Below are 19,227 nucleotides of genomic sequence, written 5' to 3'. Positions count from 1 at the left end.
AGACACCAAATGGAAGAAAACAGACTGAAACAGGGAGGGACTACATGAACTTGTCCAATAAGAAATGCTCATTTTCATTTTTTAAATTGCAAAACGTTTTTCTATGGTGTGCCCTAAACGACACTGACATGAGTAAACCAGAAACCAGTTATTCTTACCTGTGTGGTTCTTGAAACACCTTTAGGAGGATGATATTAAGGAACAGGGCAAAGGTCTGTGTAATTTACAGGAAGGGGAGAAAAGGCTAGTCTTAATCACAGATCCTTTGACCTCAATCCCCTCAGGAGTCTGGGCTTGTTCCCCCCTCTCTCTCCTTCTCTTCATCTCCCTCCATCCCTCCATCCCTCCATCTCTGCCGCTCCTGCATCCTCTGTGTCAACACATGCACGTACGCACACACACACACACACAATTCAACCCTGACTTCTGTGCTCCAGAGCAAGATCCTAAACCTGCTGGTATTAAACTGCACTGTCATTACCATCAACTCTAAAGACGTGTGGTAATCCACTCACTTATAATATAGCGCTGATACCTTGTGTGCATGGTCTAACATCCCCACCTGCTGGCTTCTACAGGTAGGAACCAAGAGTGTCCTGAACACAGATAACCTGCTCTCGGCTGAAGGAGAAGTACCATCGAAGGAATTACCAACAGTTTCCCTTATATCTGTTTTGACTGAGCGGAGATAGAGTTAGTAGTACTCATTCTCAGTATCCAGTGTTTACAGATCTGAGCAGATGATGAGGAGAGGAAGTTGTATTGAGACTATTGAGAGCCCCAGTAGTCTTGTGCAAGCCAGAACAGCCCTTCTACTGTGCTGTAAACCAGAGGACGGGCAGAGCATAGATGGACTAATTGCTTACATGGCAATTTGTTCTGAGGGGGAATTCACTCCGACACCGTGGCAGACTGGGGCTGCTAATTACAGCCTTGGGTTGGCCAACGCAGCTGCTCCACACACAGCAATAGCACAAGTCTGCATGGGGAAGAGAAACACTGCACCGTCACACACACATGCATGAAAGCCTACACAGACACACACTTTCACATGCATGCAGGTACACACACTAACTTGCAGATATGACACACACCCACACACACTCACAGGACTCACGTTGCAATTGAAATACACGCCACTCAAAACCGCCCATGCCACTTTCAAAACCGCCCATGCCACTGTCAAAACCGCCCATGCCACCGTCAAAACCGCCCATGCCACCGCTCACTCCCACCACTTCCTGCTCTTGGAGATTGGTCCTGTGGAGGTCGTGGGCAGCAACTACTAGTTTCTGCATCAACTTTCTGATTGCTCTCAGCGGTGAAAGCCACCTGATAGTGTTCCTGCATCAGTAGCAAACAAGACCCTAGTTAGTGCCTTTTGATGAGTTTCAGATGACTTAAGCTGCACTGTGAAAAATAAAGAGTTCATTTTATGTTTAATGCACACGTGCTAAAGTAACCTGCAATTGCTTGATAGAGCACTGTGAGTTATAAAATCTGGTCTAATATGAATAACAATGCCTCCAAACAGGGCAATAAGATATCCTTAATTTTTGGCCAGTGCAAATAGTAGGCCTACATTAATTCAGCCTGGCCTCAAAGATTAGACGTAAAATAGTAAACGTAAGTCTGTGACACTCAAATTAGTATGATATGTTATGTTTGGTATGGTTACATAAGACAGAAGGTTACTTAAGCCAAAAACGAAAGGAGGGAGGTTGGTCGGGGAGGCATATAATGCGAACGTTTAGCAACCCAAAGGTTGCGTGCACATCACGGGCAACTTTAGCTAATTAGCAACTTTGCAACTACTTACTACTTTTTTGCTACTTTACAACTACTTAGCATGTTAGCTAACCCTTCCCCTAACCCCTAACCCTAACCTTAAGCCTTAACCCTAGACTTAACCCTAACCTTAACCCATAACCTTAGCCCCTAACCTAGCTAATGTTAGCCACCTAGCTAACATTAGCCACAACAAATTGTAATTAATAACATATCATACAAATGGATGAAGGACATCCACAAATTAGTACATACCATATGAAACGTAACATTTCATACTAAATGGAGGGAGACAAGAGTTACACTTAATATGTTATGTCTATCCCTGAGTCCAGCTTGGAATTAAATATACCCTTTTCCACTCCATAGTTCTTGTAGCCATGCTGGAAAGGACAATGTGAAAGGAAAACAACCGAACCAGCACGGTACGGTTTGGATCTGACCTTTATTGTGTGTATCAAGTATTTCTCTCAGTAGCATATTCACTATGATAAAACATTCAATTCAAATTTTAAACACCTGTAGCCAATACCTTTGAAAATATTATGATATCTCCCAAAGGCCATGTGAGCGTATGAACTCTCATGTAATTTACAATGTAATGACCTGGATTACACAATACATTTGGTTACATTTGATCCAGTTGCATTCAACTTCCTTTATGGCGTCTGCGTTAGTAAGGTTAAGAGGATGTAGGTGATAAAAAGATAAACAGTCCTAGATGACATCCTAGATTCAACTCTCTTCATATAGATTTCCCATGCAAATTGATCGGTCTGTGTTAAACACACAGTTCCTGAATCACTCTAAATGGGAAAGCCTCTCTTTGCCTTCAGGCTCATTTACCTTGGGAGGTGAAAATGACAGCATTCTCCATTCAGAGTAGGATTACAATCACAGTAAGAGCACCGATTTGCAGTGTGAATGGTTCTCTGGTGAGGAAAATCTACTTTAAATAGGTCCCATCTTCCAATGGAGAACCTCTCTGCTCTCCATATTTATTAGCTGTTGGGAGATGTTGATCCTAATGAACAGTTGATTATTAATAAAACCATGGTTACATTGGAAAAGTAACAACGTATTTCTACATAATATATCATCACATGGTCCCCAGTGCCACCCTTGCTCCTGACCTTCCCTGGCTGGTGATCCCTGACAAACAGGGTGGCACAGTGGGACTCTAACTAGTTAAGCAGTGCCAGCTGAGCTCAGACTGGATTACTGTCGCCCCAACCTACTGTAAAGTGGCATCAAATCATTAAAGCTAGACGACTGACAAATCTAGCATCTCAATAGTTGAAAATGGCCACCTATCTATCCCCTGTATCCTTTCATTCACCTGTAGTAATCTGACAAGACTGGAGAGGTCCAACCAAATTCCTGGTAGGCATCAAGCATGGGAGTTTCAAGGAGAGAACACAAGCAGAGGAAACTGCTTTATAATATTGAGATGCAGCTCTGGTCTGCCAGACAGTGTGTGTACAGTAGACAGAGTGTGTGTTTATGTGTTCTCATTTGTCAATTACACTGCATTAGGCCTAATAGTTCTCATCCTGATTCCAATATGCTATGGTTGATAATAGATCGCTGAGTAGGATCCTGTGTGTGTGTGTGTGTGTTTTTGTGTGTAAGGTGGATGATGATGAGCGAGTGATGGGGGCTAGGCTTTAGTGATGTGATACTACTGTATATCTGATATCCGCCTGGGCCATTTGGTGGGTGGGAGTGGTTGAGTGGTAATGTCCTGAAGTCAGCTATGAGGTAATACAAACAATAAAGCGACCAATAGTGCTTCTCTGTAACAAGCTGATCCATTACACTGGTGATCCATGTGCCCTTCTTTTCCTGTGGTCCAATTGAAATGTCCCAATACAATTAGTAGCGACAGGAAATGCATGATTCCGCCTGGGTCTCTATTAACAATTAGTACCCGTAAAAGCCTGATAAACTGATTGAGTTAGACGGAGGGGTCCCTCATAGGACACGACAAGCTAATCATTCGAAGTGATGGGCCAATATGGCTACTCAGATAAAACAAAACATAACATTAGCAGAACATATTTAATGAAATACCTGTGAAGAAGAGCAATATTGTTGGGCATGATAAGAGTAAACTTTCTGGATATTAATACAGTAGATGTGTGAGTTTAATATTGTTAATACTGAGTATTACTCTGCCATTGAAAAACAAATGGAAGTTTGCTGAGGAAATATGGCAACACATCAATTGAAACAAGTAACTTTGAACATTCAATGGTGTCAGTAAAATATACTGAACAAAAATATAAACGCAACATGTTAGTCCCATGTTTCATGAGCTGAAATAAAATATCCCAGAAATGTTTCATAAACACAAAATGCTTATTTCGCTCCGATTTTGTGCACAAATTTGTTTACATCCCTGTTAGTGAGCACTTCTCCCTTGCCAAGATAATCCATCCACCTGACAGGTGTGGCATATCAAGAAGCTGATTAAACAGCATGATCATTACACAGGTGCACATTGTGCTGGGGACAATGAATTTATTTCAATTGACTGATTTCCTTATAATGAACTGTAACTCAGTAAAAACGTTGAAATTGTTGCATGTTGCGTTAATATTTTTGTTCAGTGTAAATAAAATAAAAATCCCCGTTTTGAAAACATTTTTTGTAATTCTGGCATGGGAAATACACTTTCCAATGGGAAAAATAAAAAAGCGTTATGAAATATACAGAAAAATCTATTCAATCAACAATCTAACAAACTATGTAACCCATAGCAAAACAGCCACTCGACCAGTCGCTCGCTCAATAGAGCCATAATGCACATTCCATCCAGGGTTGTGTTCATTAGGCACCAAACCAATGAAAACGTGAGGGTCTATGTGGACTTGTCCAATTTGAAACCCTCATTTTTGTTTTCGCTACAAAACCTTTTCTCTTCGTGCCCTAAGGAAGATGAGCCAGGTTATGCTCTTTGTTTTCCAGCTCCTTCTTCTTCTCTTGGTACAGTTTGAGTAGGTAGTCGTCCGGGGCAATGCCCTGCTCTTTCAGCTCCGCCATGCTCTTCTCCAGCTTCACCGTGGTGCGGGCACTGCCCACCTTCCTGCCTGTGAGGTACAGGGTGAAATCCTTAAAGTCCATCAGGTGGCAGGAATCCCTGTCACACAGGTTGGGGAGGCCCGGAGTTGTCCGCTCCACTTTGGGGAAGAAGGTCAGGCCCGACATCTTCTCTAGTTCCGATAGACTCACCTGGAAGTCCATCAGCGGGCGCTTGAAGCCGATTGGCTGGTTGGGTATGACAAAGGCCCCGAGGGCCAAGGTTTCTGATAATGATTGTTTGTTAGCCAAGTTGCCAGATGCCGATTGGTCCTTCCCGACGAGGATGACTTTGAAGAGGTGGGTGGGGACGGCCACGTCGTCTTTGCCTATAACCTGCACAAATAACAACACATTACGTTAAATCATGTTAAAACACATTTTTTTGCGTTTTGCATATTTTGGTCTACCTGAGCCTCGATAGATTGTGGACTAGGCTGTTCCGAGATACGACAGTCTGTTAGTTTATGGATGCCTCGTAAAGGAACAGATGCACGTATGCCTTCAGCACCCTGAGATCTCAAGGACAGGTGCACGCTGATTTATGGTAACGGTTGTTTGTTCTAGATTAAAGTAGCCTCTAATGGCCACATCAAATAATCCAAAACCAAAGACCAGGAGCCAGGCAGATCCGCTTCAGAAGACATCCGCATACCTGCAGCTGTTGTTTTGACGGCATCGGAGGTGGAACTGCATTAGAGCTGTCAAATCCACAAGCGGCACCTAAACAGGACATGCTGCATGGAGTCGCATTAAGAGAAATCCCATGCAGCTTTGTTTACAAGTTTGAACACTGGTATGTGAGATGTAATCTACACCTCGATTAGTCTGATAGAAACCCTCATTATTTTGTTTGATGATGTTCAATTTGACCATCATTATTTCTATGTACAGTGCCTTGCAAAAGTACTCATCCCCCTTGGCGTTTTTCCTATTTTGTAGCATTACAACCTGTAATTTAAATTGACTTTTATTTGGATTTCATGTAATGTACATACACAAAATAGTCCAAATTGGTGAAGTGAAATGAAAAAAATAACTTGTTTCAAAAAATTATAAAAAATAAATGACGGAAAAGTGGTGCGTGCATATGTATTCACCGCCTTTGCTATGAAGCCCCTAAATAAGATCTGGTGCAACCAATTACCTTCAGAAGTCACATAATTAGTTAAATGAAGTCCACCTGTGTATAATCTAAGTGTCACATGATCTGTCACATGATCTCAGTATATATACACCTGTTCTGAAAGGCCCCAGAGTCCGCAACACCACTAAGCAAGGGGCACCACCAAGCAAGCGGCACCATGAAGACCAAGGAGCTCTCCAAACAGGTCAGGGACAAAGTTGTGGAGAAGTACAGATCAGGGTTGGGTTATAAAGAAATATCAGAAACTTTGAATAATAAAAAAATAAGGAAACACGTTTGCCGTTCGCCAAAAGGCATGTGGGAGACTCCCCAAACATATGGAAGAAGGTACTCTGTTCAGATGAGACTAAAATTGAGCTTTTTGGCCATCAAGGAAAACGCTATGTCTGGTGCAAACCCAACAACTCTCATCACCCCGAGAACACCATCCCCACAGTGAAGCATGGTGGTGGCAGCATCATGCTGTGGGGATGTTTTTCATCGGCAGGGACTGGGAAACTGGTCAGAAATGAAGGATGGCGCTAAATACAGGGAAATTCTTGAGGGAAACCTGTTTCAGTCTTCCAGAGATTTGAGACTGGGACGGAGGTTCACCTTCCAGCAGGACAATGACCCTAAGCATACTGCTAAAGCAACACTTGAGTGGTTTAAGGGGAAACATTTAAATGTCTTGGAATGGCCTAGTCAAAGCCCAGACCTCAATCCTATTGAGAATCTGTGTTATGACTTAAAGATTGCTGTACACCAGTGGAACCCATCCAACTTGAAGGAGCTGGAGCAGTTTTGCTTTGAAGAATGGGCAAAAATCCCAGTGGCTAGATGTGCCAAGCTTATAGAGACATACCCCAAGAGACTTGCAGCTGTAATTGCTGCAAAAGGTGGCTCTACAAAGTATTGACTTTGTGAATAGTTATGCACGCTCAAGTTCAGTTTTTTTGTCTTATTTCTTGTTTGTTTCACAATAAAAAATATGCTGCATCTTCAAAGTGGTAGGCATATTGTGTAAATCAAATGATACAAACCCCCCAAAAATCAATTTTAATTCCAGGTTGTAAGGCAACAAAATAGGAAAAATGCCAAGGGGGGGTAAATACTTTCACAAGCCACTGTAGCCTCAATTTTGTCATTCTGAACTTCTAACGCTTCATGACAATGATCACAAAAGCAGCTGCTCACCGATTTGACAGCTCCAACGCAGTTCCACCTCTGACACCGCCAAAACATCAGCTATGCGCTCTCAGCTATTGCTGGTTAACGCTTGATCTGATTGAATCTCGGCCTTAGTAGGATTGTTTTTGATTTATTATATTTGTAATTAATTATTTAAATAACCGTTAGGGTTAGGACACTCTCATAAGCCCTCTAGGGTTTCTTTTTTCATCCTGCACAATTCTGTTTCACTTCACTGCTCATGTTTGTCTGTTTTTGTTCCGCCTCTGTTTTTAGGTGGGAAAAAATGTCTAGGCCATTGAGCTTAAAGTCTATACTGTAAAACAAGCTGGTATCGAGGAAACACATACAGTAATGTACACATTGAACGACTTGTTGTGAGATGGAATACGATAGTCTTGATGTGCTGACGGTGACAGGTGTATGGGTTCCTTCCCTTGAAGAGTGACCTCACCCACTCTGCAATAACAACACAGAGGTTTGTTAGAGGGGCAATAACCATTCAGTTAATGGGAGAATCATTCACCACACCTGCCAAGTGCATGAGGCTCCAACTAAGGCCTTGACAAATCAGGGAGACCTTTAAATCGGTTACATTACTCTAACTAACGGGAGTACAGACTGTACACTAAGATTACATTTCCCTTCGTAAGGTCATAAAGGAAAATTGGGGTTGTGAAGGAAAGTACCAAAAATAAAACACATGCATAGGCTTAGACATAGTATCGTTTGTAAGACATGTCAGCAACATAGCCAACTGGACAGGGACGAGCAATGTTGGACATTTCACTGATAAGCAGGGTGACAAACCAGGTGGAAGAAATATAGCTCTGGTTTAAACAATATTGTCAAAAAAATATATATATATATACAGTGGGAGAAAAAAGTATTTAGTCAGCCACCAATTGTGCAAGTTCTCCCACTTAAAAAGATGAGAGAGGCCTGTAATTTTCATCATAGGTACACGTCAACTATGACAGACAAATTGAGGGAAAAAAATCAAGAAAATCACATTGTAGGATTTTTAATGAATTTATTTGCAAATTATGGTGGAAAATAAGTATTTGGTCAATAACAAAAGTTTCTCAATACTTTGTTATATACCCTTTGTTGGCAATGACACAGGTCAAACGTTTTCTGTAAGTCTTCACAAGGTTTTCACACACTGTTGCTGGTATTTTGGCCCATTCCTCCATGCAGATCTCCTCTAGAGCAGTGATGTTTTGGGGCTGTCGCTGGGCAACACGGACTTTCAACTCCCTCCAAAGATTTTCTATGGGGTTGAGATCTGGAGACTGGCTAGGCCACTCCAGGACCTTGAAATGCTTCTTACGAAGCCTCTCCTTCGTTGCCCGGGCGGTGTGTTTGGGATCATTGTCATGCTGAAAGACCCAGCCACGGTTCATCTTCAATGCCCTTGCTGATGGAAGGAGGTTTTCACTCAAAATCTCACGATACATGGCCCCATTCATTCTTTCCTTTACACGGATCAGTCGTCCTGGTCCCTTTGCAGAAAAACAGTCCCAAAGCATGATGTTTCCACCCCCATGCTTCACATTAGGTATGGTGTTCTTTGGATGCAACTCAGCATTCTTTGTCCTCCAAACCCGACGAGTTGAGTTTTTACCAAAAAGTTATATTTTGGTTTCATCTGACCATATGACATTCTCCCAATCCTCTTCTGGATCATCCAAATGCACTCTAGCAAACTTCAGACGGGCCTGGACATGTACTGGCTTAAGCAGGGGGACACGTCTGGCACTGCAGGATTTGAGTCCCTGGCAGCGTAGTGTGTTACTGATGGTAGGCTTTGTTACTTTGGTCCCAGCTCTCTGCAGGTCATTCACTAGGTCCCCCGTGTGGTTCTGGGATTTTTGCTCACCGTTCTTGTGATCATTTTGACCCCACGGGGTGAGATCTTGCGTGGAGCCCCAGATCGAGGGAGATTATCAGTGGTCTTGTATGTCTTCCATTTCCTAATAATTGCTCCCACAGTTGATTTCTTCAAACCAAGCTGCTTACCTATTGCAGATTCAGTCTTCCCAGCCTGGTGCAGGTCTACAATTTTGTTTCTGGTGTCCTTTGACAGCTCTTTGGTCCTGGCCATAGTGGAGTTTGGAGTGTGACTGTTTGAGGTTGTGGACAGGTGTCTTTTATACTGATAACTAGTTCAAACAGGTGCCATTAATACAGGTAACGAGTGGAGGACAGAGGAGCCTCTTAAAGAAGAAGTTACAGGTCTGTGAGAGCCAGAAATCTTGCTTGTTTGTAGGTGACCAAATACTTATTTTCCACCATAATTTGCAAATAAATTCATTAAAAATCCTACAATGTGATTTTCTGGATTTTTTATGATGAAAATTACAGGCCTCGCTCATCTTTTTAAGTGGGAGAACTTGCACAATTGGTGGCTGACTAAATACTTTTTTCCCCCACTGTATATATATATATAGTCACATTACCAGTCAAAAGTTTGGAAACACCTACTCATTCAAGGGTTTTTCTTTATTTTTACTATTTTCCACATTCTAGAATAATAGCGACGACTTCAAAACTATGAAATAACACAAATGGAATCATGTAGTAACCAAAAAAGTGTTAAACAAATCATAATATATTTTATATTTCAGAATCTTCAAAGCAGCCACACTTTGCCTTAACGACAGCTTTGCACACTCTTGGCATTCTCTCAACCAGCTTCACCTGGACTGCTTTTCCAACAGTCTTGAAGGAGTTCCCACATATGCTGAGCACTTGTTGGCTGCTTTTCCTTCACTCTGCAGTCCAACTCATCCCAAACCATCTCAACTGGGTTGAGGTCGGGGGATTGTGGAGGCCAGGTCATCTGATGCAGCACTCCATCACTCTCCTTGGTAAAATAGCCCTTACACAGCCTGGAGGTGTGTTTGGTCATTGTCCTGTTGAAAAACAAATGATAGTCCCACTAAGTGCAAACCAGATGGGATGGAGTATCGCTGCAGAATGCTGTGGTAGCCATGCTGGTTAAGTGTGCCTTGAATTCTAAATAAATCACAGACAGTGTCACCAGCAAAGCAACCCCACACCTCCTCCTCCATGCTTCACGGTGGGAACCACACATGCAGAGATAATCCGTTCACCTACTCTGCATCTCACAAAGACACGGCGGTTGGAACCAAAAATCTCAAATTTGGACTCATCAGACCGAAGGACAGATTTCCACCGGTCTAATGTCCATTGCTCGTGTTTCTTGGCCCAAGCAAGTCTCTTCTTTTTATTGGTGTCCTTTAGTAGTGGTTTCTTTGCAGCAATTCGACCACGAAGGCCTGATTCACACAGTCTCCTCTGAACAGCTGATTATGAGATGTGTCTGTTACTTGAACTCTGTGAAGCATTTATTTGGGCTGCAATTTCTGAGGTTGGTAACTCTACCGAACTTATCCTCTGCAGCAGAGGTAACTCTGGGTCTTCCTTTCCTGTGGCGGTCCTCATGAGAGCCAGTTTCATCATAGCTCTTGATGGTTTTTGCGACTGCACTCTTGAAATTTTCCGGATTGACTGACCTTCATGTCTTAAAGTAATGATGGACTGTTGTTTCTCTTTGCTTATTTGAGCTGTTCTTGGTCTTTTACCAAATAGGGCTATCTTCTGTATACCCCCCCTACCTTGTCACAACACAACTGATTGGCTCAAATAAATCCACAAATTAACTTTTAACAAGGCACACCTGTTAATTGAAATGCATTCCAGGTGACTACCTCATGAAGCTGGTTGAGAGAATGCCAAGAGTGTGCAAAGCTGTCATCAAGGCAAAGGGTGGCTACTTTGAAGAATCTCAAATATAAAATATATGTAGTTACTACATTTGGTTACTAGATGATTCCATATGTGTTATTTCATAGTTTTGATGTCTTCACTATTATTCTACAATGTAAAACATAAAGAAAAACCCTGGAATGAGTAGGTGTGTCCAAACTTTTGACTGGTAGTGTATATATCTTCCCATAAGGACACAAGGTAGGCCTACTACACAGAGCTTTCACTCTTCTCTACTCTCTCTCTCTCCACTCCATCCCTTCCTCTCACTCTCTTTCTCTCTCTTCTTCCTCTCTAGGTGGGAGTCATGTTCCTGCTGATGGGGGGGACAGTGTGTTGGCCCCTGATAAACCACAGGGAGACCCCACTCCAGGGGAGATCATCTGGGATGAAGACACTGCACTCCAGGCCTCTCCACTGCGGATGTTAGAGGCTGGCAGTACCAACCTAAGGCGGGCATCCCCGAGAGTCCCCTCTAAACCTCTCAATCCCTCACAGGAAACAATCACTGCCTGGCAATACCCAGGGGGCACTGCCATGGCAACTGGAGAGGTAGCAAAAGGAAATAATAAACTGTGGGTATGTGTCGTGTGTGTTTAATCCCCACTGCTGTAGCTCAGGCCCCAGGTGGGTTTGGGGTTTCAACGGGTGGAACACGGCCCCTGTCACGGATGATCTGTGTGTCTAGGTAACAGCCCCAGCACAGGGTTCCCCAACTGGTGGGGAACACATACACATGTCACTGTGATTTTATTTGGCTCCCCAAAAAGTGTTATTTTATTTATTATAATTTTTTATTGTTGGACATAAAAGACTAAAAACACCAGCAAATCAGCTCCAAGTGATTTACATTTAGAAAATCTGTTCCAAAGTATTGACATGAATAATAGAGATATATGTGATCGTATACAAATGTAAGCAAGGTTTGAAATTATTATGTTTTAGTCAAATATTATATCTGTTTGGGCTTCTTGCTGTCAATTTGCAGTCTAACATTATTTGTAATTATGTTCCGGCACCCTGACCATCGACTCAAGGACAAAATCGGCCTGCGGCTGAATCTAGTTGATGATCCCTGCCCTAGGGCAACCGTCTGTCCTTGTGTGTTTACACTCTGGGCCTCACTGGAGGACAAAGAAACACTCATAGCACCCTTTCTCTGATAGACCAGCCACAGGGGGGCAAAGCTTCGATGCCAACCTAACTAACGCATAGGAAAACAAACATTAACCTAACCAGCTGGCAGTTGTTTTTTTAAGCTACTAAACAGCCACTGTCAGAATCTAGCAAGTGTTGTTTGACGTTGAGTAAGACTAATATTAAGGGAGAGCAGGCATCTTTTATTAATGACAATAGGAGCAGTGTACAAAAGTCTCCATGAACAAATAACAACTTAGTACTTGTGTGATTTCTGTGGGTTGGAAGCACTTCAAAAGAAGATTGGCTTCATCGACAAGAGGGATCTTTTGTGCAACAGTGACATCCAGTGGCCATGAGGCTGCACTGTGACATGTCCAGAAAAGAACCATCATGTTGCCTCCTCCCTCATTGTATATGTAAATGTCTTAAATTATAGCCATGGTATAAAAGAGATAATCAACTCGGGGCTCTATGCGTTCTCTGGAAAATAATGCCACTGCTTGGAAGGTTAGGTCCACTCCGCTAGTGCTATAATTTAACACAGTATGAAAAAATGTATGCACTCACTAACTGTAAGTTGTTCTGGATAAGAGCGTCTGCTAAATGACTAAAATGTCAATGTAATTTGCAGCTAGAAATGTGTTTCATTTGCAGGTAGAAATGTGTTCAACATCCACTGAAGTACTAGCAAGTTTACTAGATAGCTACAGTAGTTGCCTTGGTAACCAAACAAACAGACTTACTAGTTTAGCTAACCAAACCATCAGTCCTAGCTTGCTATTAGGAAAATTGAATTCAGCAATGCCAGTAATGTTTTCAATGTGACTTTTGCTTTCAAATGCAGCTCAAACATAGAACATGTAAGAATGACCTGTAGCCATTGAATTGTACTGCTGATATACTGTGTGTTATAGGGAAATAATGCACACTCTAGAATGCTCTTCAAGCCAATCAGAAACGAGTATTCAACAATACCATGATATAATTAAGCAATAAGGCACGAGGGGATGTGGTATATGGCCAATATACCATGGATAAGGGCTGTTCTTACGCACAACACAACACGGAGTATATTGGCCATATACCACAAACCCCTGAGGTGCCTTATTGCTATTATAAACTGGTTACCAACATAATTAGAGCAGTATAAATAAATGTTTTGTCATACCCGTGGTATACGGTCTGATATACCACGGCTGTCAGCCAATCAGCTTTCAGGGCTTGAACCAATCAGTTTCTAATTAAGTGATAATGCCAGAGAAGCCGGTGTTTGGAGGATATATTGGCACAGGTGTTGTTAGGCCCAAGACGAAGTCGAGGGCCGGCAAACCGTGCCAATATATCCTCCAAACACCGGCTTCAAGGGCATTATCACTTTTATACAATGGGTTACCAACATATTCAAATAATGATTGACATATTTTCATTAAAAACGTTATTTCGATGAATTTATTCACAAGCTATAGTCCCGACACAAATCTAGGGTTACTACCCAAGCCGGCTGGTCGTTCGTTCTATTGGTTCGGTTGCCAGAGACGCGACCCAGTCGTTCAGTATTTTGTTCTGTATCTATGGACGCGACCCAGTCGTTCGTTCTAAATGTTCCATTGCCATACTGGCTGGCAATGTTCTTATCCCTTGCTTGCTAGCTAGCCAACTACGGCTAACTTACAGTCACATCTAACAGTGCAGCCAGAATAACAACAGTAGCACCATTTGCATTTGTTTAAGCTGTTTTATAGTGGCATTCATTTGGATATATCCATAACAATGAGCTAATGAGGCACGATTTCACCTGGCATAGAGAATGTGCTCTCTCGTCAGGACACTGTTGTTCAGAGGAACTAGCCAACAACACAGCTAACACAATCACTTCAAACTGAAGCTGGAAAGACTGCAAACTAGCTGCATTTTGTTTCGTTTTACCTTTTTTCAATTGACATTTCTTTGTATATATCCATACAAATTATGCCAGCTGATTCATGATTTCGACTGGCTGAGAAACGCTGCCTGCCTGTCTGTCTTGTCCCAACTCCCGACACCTTCATTACTATTGGACAGCTGGAGACCGAATTTGAATATTAAAACAATGTTGCAAATGTCGGAGAGACAGACGGCAAGGTTTATACAAATCTCTGCTGTTAAAAACAAAATGTTAGTCTAAAAGAAATGTGAGATAATGTCTAGATGCTTTTTATAGTGGAGATCAAGTTTATAAATTGCCTGGCTGGGCTGATGAGACAGTGGATTGCGCAGTCAGATGGAACAGAGTAAATAGGCATTTTAACGTCATAGATTTAGCCGGTGGTAACTTGTGGAATAGACACCGGCTGGAATGCGGTTTTAACCAATCAGCATTCAGGATTAGACCCACCCGTTGTATAATTAAGTGATAATGCCTGAGAAGCTGGTGTTCGTCTCGGGCCGGCAAACCGTGCCAATATATCCCCCAAACACCGGCTTTGTGGGCATTATCACTTTAATACGGGTTGCCAACATATTCAAATAATGATTGACATATATTCTTTAAAAAAGTTATTTACATGAATTTATTCATACTATTTCATCCTTCCATGATATATAGTCCCGACAGAAATCTAGGGTTGCTACCCAAGCCGGCTGGTTGTTCGTTCTATCGGTTCGTTTGCCAGAGAAGCGACCCAGTCGTTAAGTATTTTTGTTCTAAATCTATGGATTTAGTCACGTCAAACAGTACAGACAGAATAACAGCAAAGTAGCTGCATTAGCGTTTGTTTAAGCTGTTTTCTAGTGATTTTTTTGGGATACATCCATAACAATGAGCTAATGATGTGCGATTTAGCCTGGCATAGAACATTTGTTCTCTCGCCAGGCCACTGTTCAGAAGAGACAGCTAACAATCACTTCAAACTGAAGCTGGAATGACAGCAAACTAGCTGCATTTCTTGTTTTTCTATTGACATTTATTTGTATATATCCATAGAAATTATGCTGATTCGTGATTTCGACTGGCTGAGAAAAACTGCCAGCCTGTCTGTCTCGTCCCGACTCCCGACACGTTCATTACCATAGGACAGCTGGAGATCGAATTTCAATATTGAAACAATGTTGCAAATGTCGAAGAGACAGATCTAGAATATAAATTGCCTGGCTGAGCTGATGAGACAGTGGATTGCGCAGTCAGATGGAACAGAGAAATAGGCATTTCAACATCATAGATTTAGCCGGTGGTAACTTGTGGAATAGACACCGACTGGAATGCGGTTTTAACTAATCAGCATCCAGAATTAGACCCACCCGTTGCATAATGTAGTATATAGATCAGGGGTATTCAACTCTTACCCTAACGGGGTCCGGAACCTGATGGTTTTGTGTTCTACCTGATAATGAATTGCACCCACCTGGTGTCCCAGGTCTAAATCAGTCCCAGATTATAGGGAACAAAGCCAAAATGCATTGGAACTGTCTTCGAGGTCCAGAGTTGAGTTTGAGGGGAAAGATTATACCAATTATATACAGTGCCTTCGGAAAGTAATCAGACCTCTTGACTTTTTCCACATTTTGTTACGTTACAACCTTATTCTAAAATGGATTAAATTAATGTTTTTCCTCATCAATCTACACACAATACCCCATAATGACAAAGTGAAAACAGGTTTTTAGAAATGTTTGTAAATGTATTAAACATAAAAAACAGAAATACCTTACTTACATAAGTATAAAGACCCTTTGCTGTAAGACTCGAAATTGAGATCAGGTGCATCCTGTTTCCATTGATCATCCTTGAGATGTTTCTACAACTTGACTGGAGTCCCCCTGTGGTAAATTAAATTGATTGGACATGATTTGGAAAAGTACACACCTGTCTATATAAGGTCCCACAGTTGACAGTGCATGTCAGAGCAAGAACCAAGCCATGAGGTTGAAGGAATTGTCCGTAGAGCTCCTAGACAGGATTGTGTCGAGGCACAGATCTGGGGAAGGGTACAAACATTTTTTTGCAGCATTGGAAGTCCCCAAGAACACAGTGGGCTCCATCATTCTTAAATGGAAGAAGTTTGGGATCACCAACTCTTCCTAGAGCTGGCCTCCCAGCTAAACTGAGCAATCGTGGGAGAAGGGCCTTGGTCAGGGAGGTGACCAAGAACCCGATGGTCACTCTGATAGAGCTCCAGAGTTCCTCTGTGGAACTCTGGAAGGACAACCATCTCTGCAGCACTCCACCAATCAAGCCTTTATGGTAGAGTGGCCAGACGGAAGCCACGCCTCAGTAAAAGGCACATGACAGCCTGCTTGGAGTTTGCCAAAAGGCACCTAAAGACTCTCAGACCATGAGAAACAAGATTCTCTGGTCTGATGAAACCAAGATTGAACTCTTTGGTCTGAATGCCAAGCGTCACGTCTGGAGGAAACCTGGCAACATCCCTACGGTGAAGCCTGGTTGTGGCAGCATCATGCTGTGGGGATGTTTTTCAGCGGCAGGGACTGGGAGCCTAATCAGGATCGAGGGAAAGATGAACGGAGCAAAGTACAGAGAGATCCTTGATGAAAATCTGCTCCAGAGCGCTCAGACTGGGGCGAAGGTTCACCTTCCAACAGGACAATGACCCTAAGCACACAGCCAACAATGCAGGAGTGGCTTCGGGACAAGTGACTGAATGTCCTTGAGGGACCCAGCCAGGGCCCGTACTTGAACCCGATCTAACATCTCTGGGGAAACCTGAAAATAGCTGTGCAGCGACGCTCCCCATCCAACCTGACAGAACTTGACAGGATCTGCAGAGAAGAATGGGAGAAGCTCCCCAAATATAGATGTGCCAAGCTTGTAGCGTCATACCCAAGAAGACTTGAGGTTGTAATCGCTGCCAAAGGTGCTTCAACAAAGTACTGAGGAAAGGGTCTGAATACTTATGTAAATGTGATATTTCTATGTTATCTTTTTAATACATTTGCAAAACATTCTAAAAACCAGTTTTTGGTGTGTCATCATGGGGTATTGTGTATAGATTGATAAGGGGAAAAAACAACAATCCATTTTAGAATAAGGCTTTAACGTAACAAAATGTGGAAAAAGTCAAGGGGTCTGAATACTTTCCAAATGCACTGTATGCCAGTGCATTTATTTTTGGAGCTCTCAGACAAACTACTGACATTGAGTGGACACTGTACAGTTGCCCCTAGTTGCATTTCCCCCATTAATGGTTAAGGTTAGGATTAGGGAGATGAAGCTGATCCTAGATCTGTACCTAGGGGAAACTTCACCCTGGACTGTACAGTGTGGTCCGCCTAACAGCTTCAGTTACCTGGTAGGACACTGTCTTTTTCCCACCAGCCCCCTCTTCAGAAAGGACCAGAGGTCCCGATATGACCCACACGTCATCAAAGCGCTTGGCCAGGTCCCTGCAGTACATCTCCAGTCTGGAATACAAAATAGTCTATTATACTGGGGCAACACACGGTTGACAGACTTGAAAATGATAATTCCATTCATCATAAGTAAAGTTAGGCTTCAAGGTACAGTAGCTTAGATTAAGAGAGAATTTCATTTCAGTATAGGTCATTCCATTTATATACAGTACTAGGACCAATTGGTATCACCTAACTTGTGGAAAAAATGCAATGAATATCACAGGGAGTTCCCATATACCTGTTCCAGTAGCCAGCGTTGTTTTCATAGTTCTGGGGCACAATGTTGGACAGGTAGAAGGTCTCAGCCATTGACTGCTGTTGATAGGGACAGAAAGGAGAGAATTCTGTGAGACCAATTCACCTCATATACCATCAAAACAAGAAAGGGTCTGAACAAACCACTGGTGTAAATCACATCAACTAATGACAAGACAATACACCAAGCTCAACCTACGATACTAAACATCACCAATGTGTTGGATAGGTGTGATGTGCTGGGTACCTCTGAGGACTTGTTGTCTCCTGCGGGGGCCATATGGCCCCTGGACCAGCCACTGCCCAGGTAGTCTGCATTGTGTGCAGTGAAGGGTTCTGGGATACTGGGGTCTGGCTTGAATTTACAGTGCTTTCTGTCAGCTTTCCCTGCGGCAGCAAGAAGAAGTGAATTTATCTACATCTAGAATGTCTGTATAATAGCTGTCTCTCATTATTATGACTATCCCAGTGAGCACAATACGTTCTTGCTCATAGGGATATTATGACTACATTATTAGATTATCATTACACCATTATTACAACATTATTACCCAATAGTTTCTCATGTGACAGGTGCTCTGCGACCCATCTTGGTGTTTTCCTGGCTTGGTCGTAGGACAATGTGTGGTTGGCATAGTATCGTATCTCAGCTCCTGTCAAGGGGAAGCCATACCGCCCTATGTCCTGCTGTGCCTGAGGAACTGTAACAAAGCACTGATGTTATTTACATAGGCAGAACTCACAAATAATGCAAAATTCTACCAATCTATTTGACAGTGAAAATACAGCCACATTTGGCTTTCTTCTGAAGTGGCTAAGTTTAATATGAATCAGCAATGATAATTGTTCATTAAGTAATCATCACGTATCATCTGTGTATACTCTCCAATTTCACTACAGGTAACAGTTAACTTAACTTAGCTAGCTAGCTAAATACTGTTACTAGCTTAAAAGCAAACCTTTCTCAGGCTCTCTCTGGTCCTCTGTGTCCTCATCCTTGTAAAGTTTCATCACTGCAACACATGATCCAGTGGTGACGGCAGCACCACACACAAAACCACCAACAAATCTAAATAATTTAACATTTGCTGCCATCTTTATAATATTCAACAGATAAAATACTTTCAAATAATGTATCTTCTTGTTGCTTGGTGTTTTTAGCTAGAAGTTACCGCCAGCGTTTTGTGGGCAACACTAAAAAAGTACTTCCGGGTCACGGAATTTCGAAAAACTTTCCAAATAAAAGTCCCCCACGTTATAGTAGAAACGTTTCATTTACCTGTATTTATTCATGATATGTGAAAAATAATTGTCTAAACATTAACAATGATCCACTTTTGTTAATATTTAAGTAACATTTGCACTTTTATTTGTGTTCTTTATTTGTATTTTATTTTATTTAACCTTAATTTAACTAGGCAAGTCAGTTAAGAACAAATTCTTATTTACAATGACGGCCTACC

General features: G+C 42.2%; 1 protein-coding gene across 1 annotated transcript; it reads right to left on the bottom strand.

Moving 5' to 3' along the window:
• Positions 1-4,344: 4,344 nt before the first annotated feature.
• On the bottom strand, positions 4,345-18,944 carry LOC121570454 (nuclease EXOG, mitochondrial). The gene is made up of 6 exons (XM_041881915.1): positions 18,724-18,944; positions 18,316-18,465; positions 18,012-18,151; positions 17,748-17,824; positions 17,404-17,518; positions 4,345-5,205 (listed from the first exon to the last, which is right to left on the bottom strand). The coding sequence occupies exons 1-6, from the start codon at positions 18,857-18,859 to the stop codon at positions 4,720-4,722; spliced, it is 1,104 nt and encodes a 367-aa protein (XP_041737849.1). The 5' UTR covers positions 18,860-18,944; the 3' UTR covers positions 4,345-4,719.
• Between the last annotated feature and the right edge of the window lie 283 nt (positions 18,945-19,227).

The sequence above is a fragment of the Coregonus clupeaformis genome, chromosome 7, assembly GCF_020615455.1.
Source record: "Coregonus clupeaformis isolate EN_2021a chromosome 7, ASM2061545v1, whole genome shotgun sequence".
NCBI classification, from domain to species: Eukaryota; Metazoa; Chordata; class Actinopteri; order Salmoniformes; family Salmonidae; genus Coregonus; species Coregonus clupeaformis.
The sequence above is the reverse complement of the archived record's forward strand: the minus strand, read 5'-3'. Positions and strand labels throughout refer to the sequence as shown.